The sequence below is a fragment of the Mus musculus genome, chromosome 17, assembly GCF_000001635.26.
Source record: "Mus musculus strain C57BL/6J chromosome 17, GRCm38.p6 C57BL/6J".
NCBI classification, from domain to species: domain Eukaryota; kingdom Metazoa; phylum Chordata; class Mammalia; order Rodentia; family Muridae; genus Mus; species Mus musculus.
Genome location: NC_000083.6, coordinates 36258517 through 36275644, shown reverse-complemented (window position 1 = coordinate 36275644; position 17128 = coordinate 36258517). Strand labels below are relative to the sequence as shown.

General features: G+C 47.0%; 1 protein-coding gene across 5 annotated transcripts; it reads left to right on the top strand.

The window, feature by feature from the left end:
• The first annotated feature begins 3640 nt into the window (after nt 1-3640).
• Nucleotides 3641-16773, top strand: Trim39 (tripartite motif-containing 39). 5 transcript variants are annotated; one of them, NM_024468.2, is made up of 7 exons: nt 3641-3752; nt 6579-7036; nt 8425-8520; nt 11686-11916; nt 13513-13535; nt 14039-14154; nt 14724-16772. In NM_024468.2, the coding sequence occupies exons 2-7, from the start codon at nt 6584-6586 to the stop codon at nt 15269-15271; spliced, it is 1467 nt and encodes a 488-aa protein (NP_077788.2). In that variant the 5' UTR covers nt 3641-3752; nt 6579-6583; the 3' UTR covers nt 15272-16772. The 5 variants fall into 5 exon arrangements, with proteins under 5 accessions (NP_077788.2, NP_840065.1, NP_001344818.1 ...); NM_178281.1 differs by lacking the exon at nt 3641-3752 and adding an exon at nt 4212-4308; NM_001374606.1 differs by lacking the exon at nt 3641-3752 and adding an exon at nt 4259-4308 and having other exon boundaries at nt 14700-16773.
• The last annotated feature ends 355 nt before the right edge of the window (nt 16774-17128 follow it).

Sequence of the window (17128 nt, the reverse complement as noted above, 5' to 3'; positions counted from 1 at the left end):
GCTTTGCCTCTTCTTTCCAGAAGAGCTGAAACACACCCTACCATATACTTACTGAAATCTAAGAGCTTTGCACATGATATACCAGAAACTAAGCCTTACAACCTCTCAGCAATTAGGGATTCAACCATGAGAAGCTGCTGTGGTTGGAGAAGAGACCAGCGTGGAAATGTGACCTGGTTCACCAATCTGAGGGCTTGAAAGCAACATTAAATATGAGGAAATCATTACAATGGTTGGCATTACCGTTAGGCACACCCCTGCCCAAAGTCTAGGGAAAGCTGAAAAAGTGCATCAGAAATCCCTTCCTTGGGAGGATGTCTCAAACTCCAACATGGAACTAGCTCAGAAGTAAAAGTCTGTTTAGCCAAAGACCAAGGAGCAGGGCAATTTTAAAAGGCATAAACCTTGCAGGAAATCTTGAAAGAAAGTCAAGAAATATGCAGCTCATGAAAGTGAAACCTGAAGACGCTGAATCAGCCAAGGCTGGCAGCACTTTAAGATATCCACATGGCCACCAAGCTTCAGATGTAAAGATACACATTCAAACTCAGGGGAAAACATTTCTATGAAATGAAGCCCTTCACTGAAAAATGTAACAGCTCCATATAGTACGACACACTGTTGTTTTGGTTTTTTATTTTGGAGTTTCCCTGGCAATGCACAAAGCTTGACAAAACACTGTTGCTATCCTGAAGACAAGAAAAACCGAATCACCAAGACAACCCTAACTCTTTAACCTTTCAGAGAGCTGTCCAAGTAGACTGAAATCCCCACCACCCAACTTCCCAAGGCAGAAAAAGAGCTCCTAGGGACCAGGTGTGAGCATCACTCGTGGGAGGGCCCACGGTGCAACAGGGAACATGTTGAGTTGATTGGAGTGTTACTTATTATGTATTTATGAACTGCTACATTACGTACAGTAAGAACTTCTGGGAACCCCAGACACAATGGTAATTCAAACCTATTTGCCTTTTCCTCCAAACACTTCAAAGGACACTCAAAAGAAAGATAGGGACAGGGGGCAGATGATAGAAAATTCTCAAAGATACAAGATTAAAAGGGGAGGGGACAAGTCCTCCTAACAGAAAGGTATACAATGGGAAAGGCCACACTGGGATATTTTTAAGGGACAGTGATAAAAGACTAGTTTCATGCTACTCTGTTTTAAATAAGGTGTTTATTAACTGTAGCAACTGCTGCAGTTTATAATCCCTATGGGCAAATATGACAAAATGAAGTGGAGGAAAAATTGATATCTATCAAATTTACTCTTAAAATCACTGGCTACAATGAAAGCAGAGCAAAAACAACAAAACAACAGAACAAAAAACAACAGTAAAGACAATTTTTTTAAAGTCAATTTGTTGTATTTGACATTTGTGGTCCTAAATCTTTGACCTCAGACACTGCCTGTTTTCTGACATTAAAACAGTTTTGAACTCTTTAAGTATGAGGGGTTAAATATGCATCTCAGGTGTAGTAGTCAACACCTGTAATTCTCTAGTACTGAGGTGAAGCAGAAGGATCGAGCTTCCTAGTGAGCCTTGACTACATAAAATGCTACCTCAAAGGAGCCAGAACTGCACCGTGTTTGTGAAGAACTAAAACAGAAGAAGGACCACTTCCTCTGAAAGGAGGGCACGCATTCAAATACACGCAAATATGTTGAATGCCAACTGTTGCAGGAAGGAGAGAGAGTGTTTTGTAGTGGCTTCCTCTGAGATTAAAACCTTGCATCATGGAGGGAAACTTCCTAAAACAAGGGGTTTACAGAGATGTAAAGCAACAAGACATTCTAAAGAGAAGTGAAGTGCTACAGGGAAGCACCTTAAGAAACAACTCCTGACAGCTTCAGAAGTCCAAAATCCCTTCCTCCCGAGGGCATTAACAGTAGACACTGCCGAGAGCCACTCTCAGGTGAGCCCAGCAGAAGCAGATGACGACTGGAAGAAATAAGAACAAGCAGCCTGGAAGATGCGCACACTAGCCGGAAAGAGACCCTCAGCCTCTTCATCTGTGCAGTGTGCTCCAGGTTTCCAGCTATGTGAGCTGTCAACTACACGGGGGTGGACTTTGGTGACACCGTGTTGTCTTTGAGTTATTTCTGTTCCTGTAAGTAACTCCTCACCCATATTCCTCTAAATAACCCCAGTAAAACTCATGCTTCACCACATCGGACTTCAGTGGTACGCATACTTTGGTCCGTGTCAGTTTGTTGAGATGAGCAGACACGTGTTTATCTCCCCAGAAAAGGTCTGTCTCACAACAGAGGGACAAGCTACCTATGCATCCAGTAGTGTCAATGTGCATCCTAGCACTGACTCCTCCTGAGTCCATTACATCTGTACCAGCAGACGATCCCTCCACATCAACTCATCCCCTCCACAAAAATCTTCACCATGACAGGTTTATGACACTTCCAAAAACAACAAGCGTTAGCATTTTGTCTAGGCTCTGCCCCAGTTACCTCTCTTGCCTTCTTGCTCTTACTCTGTCCTGTCCTGCCTCTTCCCCCTCTCTCACCACTCGCCTCCTCCTCTCTCCCCACGTGCTCATGGCACTCACGGCTGGCCTCTACTTCTCTTTCTTCTCTTCTCTGCTCTCTTCTCCCCCCCCCCCCCCACCTTTCTCCGTCTCTACTACCCTCTCAAATCCCCTCCCCATTCCCTGAATAAACTCTATTCTATACTATGCCATCGTCATCGTGTGGCTGGTCCCTCAGGGGGGAGGGATGCGGCAGCATGGGCCTGCAGAGGCACCCCTCCTCCCACACCTGACTACACCTCCACCAAACACACTCCTTCTCTCCTTATCTTTTTATAAAACACAACAAGGAGGCCAATGTGCAAGTCTGGAGTCTATCCATAAGCTCCATCTGCTCTCCCAGAGAAACTTAAGCAAGGTCTTCAAAGAGAAAGAAGCAGGCTTTGGTTCCCACCCAGTGTTTCCTGAGCACAGGATTTGGTCCTCCTGGCATCCTAGATGCAGGGGCAGCAAAGCACCGAACTAGACCGGTTTTCTACACTCCAGCTCCAGCCAGGGAAAGCGTTTCGCTAATGTCAGCTGTGGTGGCTACTCCTGGTGGTCAACTTGACTATCTGGAAGGAATTACAACCCAGAATTGGAGGGCTCACCTGTGATCCAGATCTTGAGGCTGGAAGACACAAGTTTCTGACCTGGATCTTGACATGGAGATCTTGAGGTACAGTGGCCATTAAGTTTAGGACCAGGCAAGGCAGTACACGACTTCAATCCCAGACTGGGGCAAGGAGTTCTCTGAGTTCAAAGTCAGCCCGGGAGAAAGCAAGTCCCAAATCCAAACAAGGTGGTGCACACCTTAATCTGGGCCACGCCTTCTGCTGGAAGTCTACATAAGGACATAGGAAGAAGGAAGATTCTCTTCTTCACGGGCTTGCACTTACTTGCCAGCACATCTGTCGGAACCTACTTCTACAGAAGACCAGCTGAAAGAACTAGCCACGTGGGACTGCGCAACTACTAGATTCTTGGACTTCCCATCCACAGCTGCCCATTGTTGGGTTAGCCTGTAAGTCATCACGATTAATTATAGAGAGAGAAACATTCACTAGGTTCTGTAGCTCTAGAGAACCCCTGGCTAATACATCACCCAACCGGAGGAGGGGAAAAGACGCACCTCGGTCTGCAGCCAAGATAACTCACCTACTACAGCTTGCCGGTTAAATTGCCAAACCTCAGCCAGTCGGAAGTGACGTGCCAGCATAGACTCTCAGGTCGGCCACGTAATACACCGCCGCCTTAAACAGCAACCCTCCCCCAGAATTGACCCGGAGACCGGGAAAGTGTGGCCCAACGCCCACAACCCGTAGCCGCCCAGGCCTCTGCGGTTCCCAGCCCCACCGAGGACCAGCTTGAGCCTCTGCGGGCTCGCTGACCGCGCAGCTCTGCCAGCCCAGCCACGGCGCGCTGCCCGCCATGGGGTTCGGCGTCTCGCCACGCGCATGCGCGGCCCTCAGTCTCCGGGGGACCGCTCTGGTCACCTGGGCGCCAGCACCTCAGCCACGGGAAGCGGCGGGTTCCCTCTCGCCCGGTAAACTAGCCGCGCAGGCCCTCGCCTCCGGCTCTCCGCCCGCCACCCGCCGCGGGCCCGACTAGGCCCTGGCACGGCGGCTCGGCGCCGCGCAGCTGTCTTCCATCGCCGCAGCGCGGCTTCCGCTTCCGGCGAGTATTGTGTGTCGCGCCGCGGGGCGGGGGTGAGGGGAGGAGGAAGGAGGGAGGCAGTGCTCCGGCGGCTCCGCGCCCGGCACTCCGGGACCCGGAGCCGGGAAGGTAGGTGCTGCGCCGCCGCCACAAGGGTCCCGCAGCCGGCTCCAGCGAGCGGGCTCCTCTCGCCGCGGCCCTACGCCCGGCGAGTACGTCAGCCGGCCGGCGCGCAACCACAGCTGCCTCCGCCCGCCTCGGGCCCGGAGGACGTTTGCCGCCCCGGCGACGTCAGCGCGTCCGGCGTTGCTTGGCTACCCCGCCGTTCCCCTGTCCCGCTGCCTTTGGTCTCCCCGGGTGAAACTGACGCAGTCATCGCGGGTCTGGGCTGCGACATGGCAGCGGGCATCCCACCTTCACGTCACACCTCTCCCTCACTTAGACACGCATCCGTTCCTCCCTGCCAAGCACGACGTATGCTCCCTCACTCTGGTCCTCATGCTCCCGATATGGCTGGAGAAGATGGAGAACGGGTGGGACAGAGTTGTGGCCAGTGCTTGAAAGAGGCTCCTGAGGTGGTACCCAATAGTGATTAAAGGCAAAACGTGGACGTCTCTGACGCGATTACTTACACTGAGATCGAGTAATGGAGAGTGGGAGGAAGGATCAAGCCAGAGGAGCACAAGGCCATATTATGGCTGCCCTCTACACCACCACCACACCACCCCCAGCTCCAAATCCTCTCCGTTCTTCACTATCCTTGAGCCCGTTTCTCTCTCATACCATCTATTTGCTAATTAGATACATGCAGGTCTCTCAAGTGTGAATATGGTTCAGTTTTAGGTGAGGATGCCACTTATCTGTAGGATTGAGGAGGAGGAGGCTAAGTCACTAGTCAAAACTGGATTCTAATGGGCAGAGAAGAAAGAAATCATCCAACTGTACTTATCTGGATCAATTCTTTTCTCCATTAAAAGAGGATAAGTTACCAACTCCTACTTAAAATCCTTCCATTTGTACCACCAGTATACAGAAATAATCATTGTTGCCCCAATTCATTACATGGGCACTTTTCTGTCGATGGGTAGACCTATCAAATTTCCTTCCTTTTTGGGGGGCCCCTTTTGGGACAGAAGGAAAGTAGGGGGTTATGGGACCAGATAAATTAGCTTACTTATGTATTGACATCTTAAGAATGGAGAGCTTTGGTTGTCTCTTTCCATACACTTATTCATTTATTGAGACCAATAACTATTTATTGGTTATATTTAATTTAGGCTGGCCTCGAGTTCCTGAGGCTCCTGCCTTTGCCTCCTCGGTACATGCGCTACCTACCTAGTATTAACCATACCTGGCTAATTTCCTTCCTAATCACTGACTATCTAAGGAGTTAGTTATCAGTAGTGACGTTGAAAGACTGCAGTCACCACTGAATGTTTAGAATGTACTTGCCAGCTCTCTCTCCAAGAAGCTGCTGCCCTCAATGCACTCAATGGTGCTTCCTTAGAGCTGATATGTATTTGTTGCTTTGCAGCCATCCCAGCTGCACACAAATAGAAATGCGGTGAGTGACAGGAGCATCTTCAAGAAGAGAGCGTTCTTCCTTTGGGCTAGTTTGGGGAAAGGAAGAACCATGTCATGCTTTCCCTGAAACAGTGTGTTACTGTAGTGTAACTCATTAAGAGGAACAGCAGACAATCAAGGCTAGACTCTAAAACAATAAACTTCCTATGACGTTAGAAGAAGTAGCTTGGGGTTCTTTGAAATCGATGCAGTAATTATATATGAAGTTCTTTAAAGTAGTAATGAGTTCTAGGGCTGATAGTCAGTTTTAATAGATATGTAGATATATTATTTGTTTTACAAATCTTACTCTACAGCCCAGGCTAGCCTTATTCTTGTATTGATCCTCCTGCCTCACAGTGAGCCACCATGCCCAGCTAAAATCTTAATACTTTGGCTTATGTGACATATCTCATTTCCCATGGTTCCCTCCCTGTAGAAATAAGATCTGTGTAATTCAAGCTAACCTAGAACTCATTGTGTAGCCTACGTTGGCCTTCAGCTAATGACAGTCCCCCTACCTTGACCTCAAAAATGGCTAGGGAAATGGGTTTCAGTCGCCATATCAGGCTCCTTTTCATTGCTGGTATTGAAAAAGCAGAGGTAAAGAAATTCTGGGCACTGCTGATATTTGCTGACTCAAAATAATAATAAAATAATAATAACAGTGATGGGGAGAGGTCACACACACTGTAAATAGACCAACAGATGAAAAGGTGGAAATGGGAGAATACCAAGATGGGGCTTCATCTAGACCTATGGCTTACTGGGAGCTAATGTCAGGAAACAAAATAACCCTCCAACTAACACTTCTTTCCTCTCTCCCTGCCTCCAAGTTATAATGGCAGAGACAAGTCTGTTAGAGGCTGGAACCTCTGCAGCCTCCACAGCCGCTGCTCTGGAGAACCTGCAGGTGGAAGCAAGCTGTTCTGTATGCCTAGAGTATCTGAAGGAGCCAGTTATTATTGAATGTGGGCACAACTTCTGCAAAGCGTGCATTACCCGCTGGTGGGAAGACCTAGAGCGGGACTTCCCTTGCCCTGTCTGTCGGAAGACATCCCGATACCGGAGTCTCCGGCCTAACCGACAGCTAGGCAGTATGGTGGAAATCGCCAAGCAGCTCCAGACGGTCAAGCGGAAGATCAGAGATGAAAGCCTCTGCTCCCAGCACCACGAACCTCTTAGCCTTTTCTGCTATGAAGACCAGGAGGCTGTCTGTCTGATATGTGCAATTTCTCATACCCACCGGCCCCACACCGTCGTGCCGATGGATGATGCTACACAGGAATACAAGGTAGGCAGCCAGGCCCATGATGCTAGGGTTGGGGGTTGGGGAGGGCAGCTGAGAATATACTCTGAGTAGTCCCTTCCTGACTGTATACATCTGGTCAGTTGTCCTCCATTGAGAACAGTGAGGAGTACCCTAAAATTTCTGTAACTTACTGCAATAATATTGAGTCTTCCAAATATATCAGATTTTAAATAAATGAGTGGAACCACATGATCTGAAAAATATTTTAGAAGAACTAAAAAAGATTTTGATTTAAGCCTTTTTACTTAGGAAGTAGTTCTTTTCCCCATTTGTTGGAGGTAGCTAAAACCACTTGAGACTGATATCCAGCAAACTGTGCTGAGCCAGTCTGCATCTTCCCATAGAATGGGTAACAGCATTTAACATTTAAATCACTAGTGAGGGCACATGGTAAATATTTTACTAATAAAAATCAAAGATGGTACTGCCTAGGATTCTGCTTAACATTCTGCTTAACAAAGTCTTGAAAAATATTTAAGGTTATTTACAATCAAGATTTATTTTGTTTCTAAGTAGTTAGATTTGAATAGAGGCACGGGTTTAAAAGGGTATCAAGACAGGCGTGGTGATACAACACACTTGTAATCCCAACACTCAGATGGAGGAGGCAGAAGGATCAGAAGTTGGTTATTCGTGACTCCATGTCAGGACTGCTGGAAACCTGATCATAAAATAACAATAATAAAAGTGCAGAAGGCAGCTTCTGGCAGGAGGAAGGTGTAGCCTGGTACTAGAGACTGTTCTATCATACACACCTTTCATGGATCCCCAGCACCCCCAGAACAAGCAAACGAAAACCCAGGTAACTTCAGTTGTCCATAAGAGAACAGCATGGGAGCAGACCCAGTCGATGACAGCCAGACGACTAGGTTCAGGGGAGGAAAATCAGGTAAGCCACAAGCATGATGGTGACTAGTGCCAGAGAAAGGGGGATCTATGAAACATCCACATGACATCTCTAGCTCTGACAAGGAAGGGAGTTGGATGAAGAAGTGATGCAAGGGCAGACAGTGAATGACGGTGGAGTGGAGAATGCGTCTCAGTGGTAGAGCGCCCGCCCAGCATGCTGGGGGCATGGGTTTGACCTAAGTGCTTCAAGGGAAGAATAATCAGGGGTAGAGAAATGGCTTAGCAGGTAAGTGGGCCACTCAGGCAGATCACCTGAGTTTGTTCCCTAGCCTATAACTTCAGTTCCAGGGCATCTGATGCACTCTTCTGGCTTCCCTGGGCAGTGACACACACATACGCACACACTCAAGCAAACACATTCACGTGACTAAAAAGAAGAATCTATATCAACAGCAAAAGGTTAACCTCTTGAGTAATGGATGTACCAACTATCACGTCTCCTGCTTGCTCCCGACCCTCAGGAGAAACTTCAGAAGTGCCTGGAGCCCCTGGAACAGAAGCTGCAGGAGATCACCTGCTGCAAAGCCTCCGAAGAGAAGAAGCCGGGGGAGCTCAAGGTAAAGCTTGGCTGCCCGTTTCCCTTCAGTTCATCTGACAGCCAGGGGAAAGCTGCCTGTCTCTCACAGTGCTATCTCGTCAGGCTTGCCAGGAAACACTGGAGGGATTCTACTTTCTCTGAGTAAAGTTCTGAGGAGATGGCTCACTGGATAGAGGTGCTTGCTGTGTGCGCATCAAGACCTGAAGCCTACGTGGGGGTAGAAAGAGATGAATGACTCCACAGAGTTAACATCTGACTTCCACATGTGCGCTGTGCCCCACGTGCTCACCCACTCTTACACACATTAGATATACAAGAAGAGGTACTTTTTAAATTAACAGATGAAACATGCTATTCCTGTTAAGTCCACGGAGTCCTTGCCCGCTATTCTCTTCCTACTCCCAAGCAAGGAAAGGGGATCTCCTAAGAGTGCAGTGCTGGGAACTTAGAGGTGCTGAAGGAAAGAGAGTTCACAGGAGATACAGGGAGAGCTGAGCAAGAGCTCGCAGAACTGCTCAGTAACATTTTGTTTGGTTGGTTTTAATTATTCTGTGTGTGTGTGTGTGTGTGTGTGTATGGATATTTTCCCATGGTTACCAATGGTTGCAAGTACCATGTGGATGCTGGGATTCAAACTCAGGTCCTCTAGAAGAGCAAACACCCAATGCTTTGTAATTTTCCAGCCCCAGAGAACCACATTTTGAGATGGAGTCTCACCTTCACTGGCCCAGAACTCAATATGTAGACCAAGTTGACTCCAAACTCACAAATATCCACCTGCCTCTGCCTCCCAGATGCTGAGACTAAACACATGCACCATAACACTTGGCTCAGAAGTACATCCTTATAATTAAGTGAGCTAATGTAATGCCGATTCATTGCCAGAATGTCTGTCCCCTCCTCAGCCTCCACCTGTGCAGGTTCTGATAAAATATCAGGGCAAAAAAAGGAAACCTAAGGGAGAAGCGCTCTCTTTTGGAGGTGTCTGTAATGGCCGGGAAGGCAGGGTATACCTGTAGGAACAAGAAGCCTGCTGATCGGCTGATCAGATTTTTACCCTACATAGGAAGTAGAGCAAACAGGAAGTAGGGTAAACCCGCAAAGCCTGCCCCCTAGTGACATACTTCCTCCTGCAAAGCTCTACCTCCACAAGGTTCTATAACCTTTGCAAAGATCCCAAGGGCTACCAACTGTGAACCAAGTGGTGAAATACGGGAACATATGGAGGGCATTCACCATGATAATGTTTTAACCAAAGTACAGTTGTTGTTTTCAATTATTCATTTTTATTCAGTGATCTTTAAGAGTGTAATTCAAAACATTCCTTTCACGACTGTTTGAATTCATCTTCCTCCCCTTCTTACCCCCTTGTTCTTTTAAAATAGTTTGTAGGAGCAAGGCTTGGTGATGAGGACATCTAATCCCAATAGTCCGGAGACTTAAGACAGGAGGGTTACAAGTGAGGATAGCCAAGACTTCAGAAGACCCTGTCTCAAAAATAAAATGCACAGTTTTAAACTGTGTAGAGGCTGAGGGTATAGCGTCCGTTCCCCAACACAGCAGACAGAAACACAAGTTTGTGAACTAGGCATGACAGTTCACACCTGTAACCAGAGGAGGCTGGGGCTGGAACCCCAATATCCAAATCACAAATTCACAGCCAGCACAGGCCAGTATGGGCTTGTGAGATTGTACATCCTGGGTGGGGATGGAGTTTCTAATTAGCTATACAGAAATCAACATTTTTTAAGTAAAAGTCCAGATAAGATAGCCTATCTATATAATTCTAAAGTGATTGCAATATCTAATAACATCAGAGAGTAATTTTTAAATTTTTTTTTTTGTGATAGTTTCATTATGTGGGTCTGGCTAGCCTGGGACTCAGAGATCTGTCTGCCTCTGCCTCCTAAATACTGAGATTAAAGTTATACACACCACTCCCAGTTAAAAGTGATTTTAATTACTAATCCAGTATGTGGCTATTTGATTCTGACTTCCCTAAAAGCCCCTCCCTGCTTACAGCTTATGTGACACTATGAGTTCACCAAGTACTGGCTCCTGAGCAGAGGTGAGCCCAACACCACAAGCAGCCATGCTCTTGATGACAATGTGAAGTCTAAGAGAGGCAACATACAGTGTTCCGGTGTGTGTGTGTGTACATTCTCTCAGAGACCAGAAGTTGACAAATGGGGTCCCCTGGAAATAGGGATACTGGCAGTTATGTACTATCTAGTATGAGTGTTGGAAACCAAGCTCAGGACTTCTAGAAGAGAAGTAAGTGTTTGTTTGTTTGTTGTTTGTTTGTTTTTTTAGTGACAGGGTTTCTCTGTGTTACAGAGCCCTGACTATCTGGACTCCTTGTAGACCAAATTGTCCTTGAACTCAGAGATTCCAACTCAGGAATTTGCCTCCGGGGATTAAAGGCATGGGCCTCCACACCCAGCCCAGGAAGCAAGCATTTTTAACCACTGAGTCTTCTCTCTGGCCCCAAAAACATACTGCTAAGGAATATAATTCATTAGAGTGCTCATAATACCACACATGTTGAGAATCTGTTCAGGACAAAAGTGAGAATGCATCGTGCCATTGCCTGCCTGAGACAGCAACTAGTGACCCTGTAATGAAAGCTAGTCTGCCATCTGCTTGGCATAGTTTCAGATCCATGGCTGCGTTCTGAGGCCTACAGGCTTTGGTGTGTCACCCACTATTCTTGAGCCTGAGCCCAACCTCTCTCTCTGTCTGCATCTTTCAGTCCACTCTGCTACTCTTCTGAGTTGATGCTTCCCTTTCAGTCAAAAGACTTGAGACTGCTATACTGGGGAAGGTCACTTGCAGGAAGGCCTAGGGGAGGGCATGCTGATAACCCTCAGAAAGTGATCCAACTGCTGTTTGAGTCCTAAACTCTCAAGCTTCAAGGATGTTTGTTAGAAGTAAAAGTATGTACCGTTAGCAAAAGCACGTTTCAGATTTTATAAAGCTAAGTACTGATTGATTTAAATCTATCCACTGATTTGCCCTGTGAGTTGTCTGTTGGGGTCATGCAGGTAACAGTGTCCCTTACAGGAAGAGAAGCAAGTGTGCTGTTAAAGTCTTCCCAGTGACAAAGAAGTCTGTCCTGAGCCTGGTGGATCTGGGAGACCCCCTCGTGCCTTCTGGTCCTGATAGCCTCCTCCCTTGTTCTCAGAGACTGGTGGAGAGCCGCCGGCAGCAGATCTTAAAGGAGTTTGAGGAGCTGCACAGGCGACTGGACGAAGAGCAGCAGACACTGCTTTCACGACTGGAGGAAGAAGAACAGGACATTCTACAGCGACTTCGAGAAAATGCTGCTCACCTTGGGGACAGGCGCCGGGACCTTGCCCACTTAGCTGCTGAGGTGGAGGGCAAGTGCTTACAGTCAGGCTTCGAGATGCTTAAGGTTCGACCTTTGCTCCTGTATAGTTCCTCAGGTCAAATACAATCTAGCTATGTGCAGGCCGTGCTGTCAGTATGGAGTGCACCCTCTCTTACTCTATTTCTGTAATCCAAGGTTTTCTTCCAGGTATGTGCTAAGGGCATTTTTCTAGAGCGGGGCAGCTCAGGTTTCTATCATCCCTTCCATTTGTTTTGTTTGGGTTTTTTTTTTTTTTTTTTTTTGCTTTTTTTTTTTTTTTTGATTTTGGGGTAGTTAGTTGGGTTTTTTCCCCTTTTGGGGGGGTGTTGTTTGTTAGTTTTTCTTTTTTGGTTTTTCTAGACGGGGCTGTTCTATTATAACAGCCCTGGCTGTCCTGGACTCACCTTGTAGACCAGGCTAGCCTCACTCACAGAGATCCACCTGCCTCTGTCTTCTGAGGGCTGGTATTAAAGGCATATACCACCACACCAAGCCTAATTTTTTTTTACATCCTTAATATCCTTCTGTCTTTTCAGAAATTATGTGCTTGAAGCTAGAGAGATGGCTCAGTGGTCAAGAGCACTTGCTTCTCTTGAAGAAGACCAGGCTTAGTTCTCGACACCCGCATGGCAGCTCACAAACCTCTAACTACAGCTCCAGGGTCCTTACACCGTCTCTGGCCTCTTCAGACATTGCTCGCACCTGGTGCACATACATACAATATATACATGCAAGCAAGACACTCATACACATAAATCTTTTTTTTTAATGTATATAATTTACACTCAAAAAAAAGATCATTCTTTTCAGAAAATAGAAGTCTGTTCTACTTAGAGATACACTGTGCACTCAAAATTTTGTAAATGCAGTTACCATTACTTTGCAGTCCTAGAACTTACTGTACCTAGTGCCCAAAGGGGGTGGGCTTATAATATAAAGGATACTCAAAATGTGTTTATGTTGTAGTCAGTCTGTTGCTACCTCTAAAACGCTTAAAATCGTCTTACTATGGTAAGCGGATCTCTTATCTCAGAAGAGATCACTGGCATTTGAGTCAGTGAGGTATCACTGCACATTTACATGTACATTTATGTTGCTTAGAATCTATCCCTGTGTCTTCATTTGTGTGTGCTTTGCTAACCGCATTAAACTGGAAATTCTTCAGGGTGAGATTCATTGTGTTTGTCATCTGGATCCCAAGGAGTCTCAAATCAGGACTGGTATAAATTAGTGTTCATTAACCAGTGCTCTAGACAAGGGAGTCTGGATCACAGTGGGAATGTCCTGTGCCACGAGGCTGGAATTGTCTGTACTGATCCTCATGATGCAAAGGTGTGTGGTTGGATTTGGAGGACAAAGAAAAAGCAGACACCACCTCTTCCTTGCAAGGAGCCTGCAGTGTCTTTGAGGAACAAAGTCAAACACAGGAAACCATTTTGAAGTGATATTACCACGCTTTGATATGACCAGCAGTTATGGCATTCCATGAGAGACATGCACTAGGTCCCTCGGACTGGGATCCTCAGTTTGCCTGGGGCCTAGTTTGCAGATCTAGAACTGTAGAGAAGAGGGAGAACCTTTTTGCCATCGTGTTCCATGAATTCTAGGACCAATCTTACTTTCTTTTCTCTTTCTCTCTAGGATGTGAAAAGTACCCTAGAAAAGTAAGTGACTCTGTCTCTCTGGGTTGGGTCATGGCTTAGAGACTGGGTTTAGTAATGACTTGGAGGAAGTAAGAAAGGGGAAGTCATACAGTGTACGCGGAATTGGATACGGGGAAGGATGCGCCATTGGGAGTGATAAATCTTCACCTCCCTTTTGAGAGCAGCGAGAGCCACGTTCTGCTTATGTCTATAGGTGGCTGTGTACTTGTAGTACACAGCTGTGTACCCGGAGCTGTGGTCAGACAAGGTGGCAGCACAGGAGTATGAGTAGGGGAGGGGTAACTGTCCATTTGCATGAAATGTAAGACTCATTCTTAAGATACAGATCTGTCAAGGGAACCACATAGCTCTCTGAGTATAAAAGAATAAAACAGCTATCTTCAAGGAGGAAGGGAAGTTGGAGAGGTCTGGTTCTTCTTTTCAGTAAAGATAATACCACTTACATATTCCGTTGGCTTTAGCTCCCCTGACCCTGTTCTTTCTTTATCTCCCATCCTTCCTAGATGTGAGAAGGTGAAGACCATGGAGGTGACTTCAGTATCCATAGAGCTGGAAAAGAACTTCAGCAATTTCCCCCGGCAGTACTTTGCCCTAAGGAAAATTCTTAAACAGCTAATTGGTGAGTTGTTCCCAAGAGGATACTGGCAGAGGGCATGTAGAGGAATGGAAAGTTCAGATCCTTCCAGTGAGCTTCACTCTTCTTAGGCCCACCCCACCTGCCCCATTACCAGCTTTCTGTCTCACCTTGAATCGTAGAGTTCAGAGAAGAAGCCTTAGGTGTCATCTGCTCTAAATAGGGACCTAAACACAGTAAAGGGTTCCTAACTCATTAGGAGGAGTGAGCATGGACCGCATTTACCATCTTAGCCAGGAAAATGAAAGGGAACATCATTGTTAATATTTGTGCATAGAAGAAGAGTCACAAAGCAGGACTATTTCAGGATGCGAGTTCCTGTTTATCCTCTCCCCAGCCCCTACTGCCCACTCGATATGGATCCTTCTCTCTGGCCCTCACTCAGACAGTACCTTTCACTATTCCATTCAGCAAAAGCAAGCATGATTTGAGGTCAACCAGCCCACAGTGTTCTGGGAGCCTTGCAGGCTGTGCACAGGGAGGCTGGGAAAGTGAGGCAGGGACGTTTAGCTATTCCCATCCTCATCTAGCTCCACTCTGGCTTCTTCCGCCAGCGGATGTGACTCTGGACCCCGAGACTGCTCACCCTAACCTCGTCCTGTCAGAGGATCGGAAAAGCGTCAAGTTTGTGGAGACAAGACTCCGAGACCTCCCTGACACACCGCAGCGTTTCACTTTCTACCCTTGTGTCTTAGCTACTGAAGGCTTCACCTCAGGTCGACACTACTGGGAGGTGGAGGTGGGTGACAAGACCCACTGGGCAGTAGGAGTATGCCGGGACTCTGTGAGCAGAAAGGGCGAACTGACTCCACTTCCTGAGACTGGCTACTGGCGAGTGCGGCTGTGGAATGGGGACAAGTATGCAGCCACCACCACGCCTTTTACCCCTTTGCACATCAAGGTGAAGCCCAAGCGGGTAGGCATATTCCTAGACTATGAGGCTGGCACACTGTCCTTTTACAACGTCACAGACCGTTCACATATCTACACCTTCACTGATACTTTTACTGAAAAACTTTGGCCCCTCTTCTACCCAGGGATCCGGGCCGGTCGGAAGAATGCTGCACCACTTACCATTAGGCCCCCAACAGATTGGGAATGACAAGAGATGCAGTTTAATTGGGGTGAGGCAAGGTCAAGAGCGGTGGGCCTTCCTAACTGGCCTGCTAGAATATCTTGGTGTCTCCGTGGTTCCAGTCTTGAGCCATCTTGAGAAACCACCTCGCATCTGGGATGGTTTGTGTGAGGAGTAAAGATAGGACTGGGCTGCATGACCAAGCACAGATGAGTGTCCCTCCTTACTGTAGTGGGAGAGTGGACTCCCAGGGGATTGTACTCTGGTGTCCCGCAGGTTTCCTAGTGCACGGGGACAGGTTGAGAAAGCAAAAGCTTTCCAGAAACAAAGTCTATAGGAAAGGGTCTTAACTTGCTTAAAATGCAGGAAACAGAAACCTTTAAAAGGCTTCTGTGACGCAGAATAGCCTTGTTCCTTGTGGGAGCGCACAGGGGTCTGTATACCTCGGTGTCGGAAAGATGAGTGGCAGTTGCTGTCATGAGTCTAGAAGTCGAGGGGCTTTTCCGGGGCCAGAGCTTGAGCATTAAAGTTAGGAGAAGGATCAGGGAAGAGGCTGAAGGAATGTTTCTAGGATGAATGAAGGGAAGGGGGTTTTCTTTGGTCTCTTTTCTTCTTAGGGTAATGCTATCATTACCCATAGGATTAGCCAGAGGTTCAGATTTGGGGAGAAGGAAAGGATGGGGAAAAAGGAGACTCCATGTCCCAAAGGCTTGCGTTATTCCTGTTTCCTGCAGTTGGCTGTCTCTAAAAAGTAGGCTCCTCTTGCTTCCTTCTAAAGGTGAGATGGAAGCAATCCTGCAAGACATACATCTGAGCCGGGCGTGGTGGCATACCCGGGAGGCAGAGACAGGCGGATTTCTGAGTTCAAGGCCAGCCTGGTCTACAAAGTGAGTTCCAGGACAGCCACAGCTATACAGAGAAACCCTGTCTCAAAAAACTCAAAAAGAAAAAGACATACATCGGTCCTTCCATTGTTTCCCAAGGCAACTTGGAGAGGAGTCAGATATTAGAGGAGAGAGAAAGGTGTAGCTAAAGCCTTGGCCTTAAGGAATGTTCCTAAGTGGTTATTCCCAACTTGTCCACCTTGCCCCCTGGCTCAAAGACCTAAGGAAAGAAGGGAAGGTGATGGAGTCTTTCTCACCCATGAGAACAGGGTAGAAGAGGGTGGTTTGTGTAGCAAAGGGCCAGAAGACAGCTAAGCTTCTATTTCTATCCTTCACCCTTTGACATTCCCCTTTTCAGAGAATGTAAATTATTTTAATTTTAGGCCAAAATAAACAACCCATAGGGTACATATTTTGTCACAAAAGGTACCAGATGCATGCCAAACCAAACAACCTGGATTATCTGCTGCCTGGGTAATCTTCACACAAGACTGAGACAAGAAACTGCAGTGAGGGCATTCAGTTCCTCCTACCACCTCAACAGGACTTTGTCCACTCTACTCTTACCTTTGTGCCTTGACTGTGGTTCTTTGTGGCAAGATAATTGGTTGGTGAAAATATGGAACAAAGGATCCACTAATGTGATCTCTTGAGTTGCGTGGTAATTTGTCAGTGGATGGGTGTGGAAACTGTATGTTCTTGAGTCTCACCTTCTGTCCTTAATGGAGGTTTGGGTAAGCTTAGGAATCCACATTTTAATACACTCCCCTCATTTGTCTCTGAAGGCCCATACAAAACACCCAGGGTAAGTTTCAACGAATTGCCTAACTCTGAGCCAGCAGTCTGGTTCCCCACAGATCCTGCAGGGGCCTGGATCCCTCTGCTTCTGACCTTAGCCAGTAACTGGGAATCAGAAGTAAACACCAAGCCAGGTTGAATAAATGAGAAAAGGTCAGAGGAAGGAGGGTGAAGTAGATACTAATAAATAGCCGAGGAGACC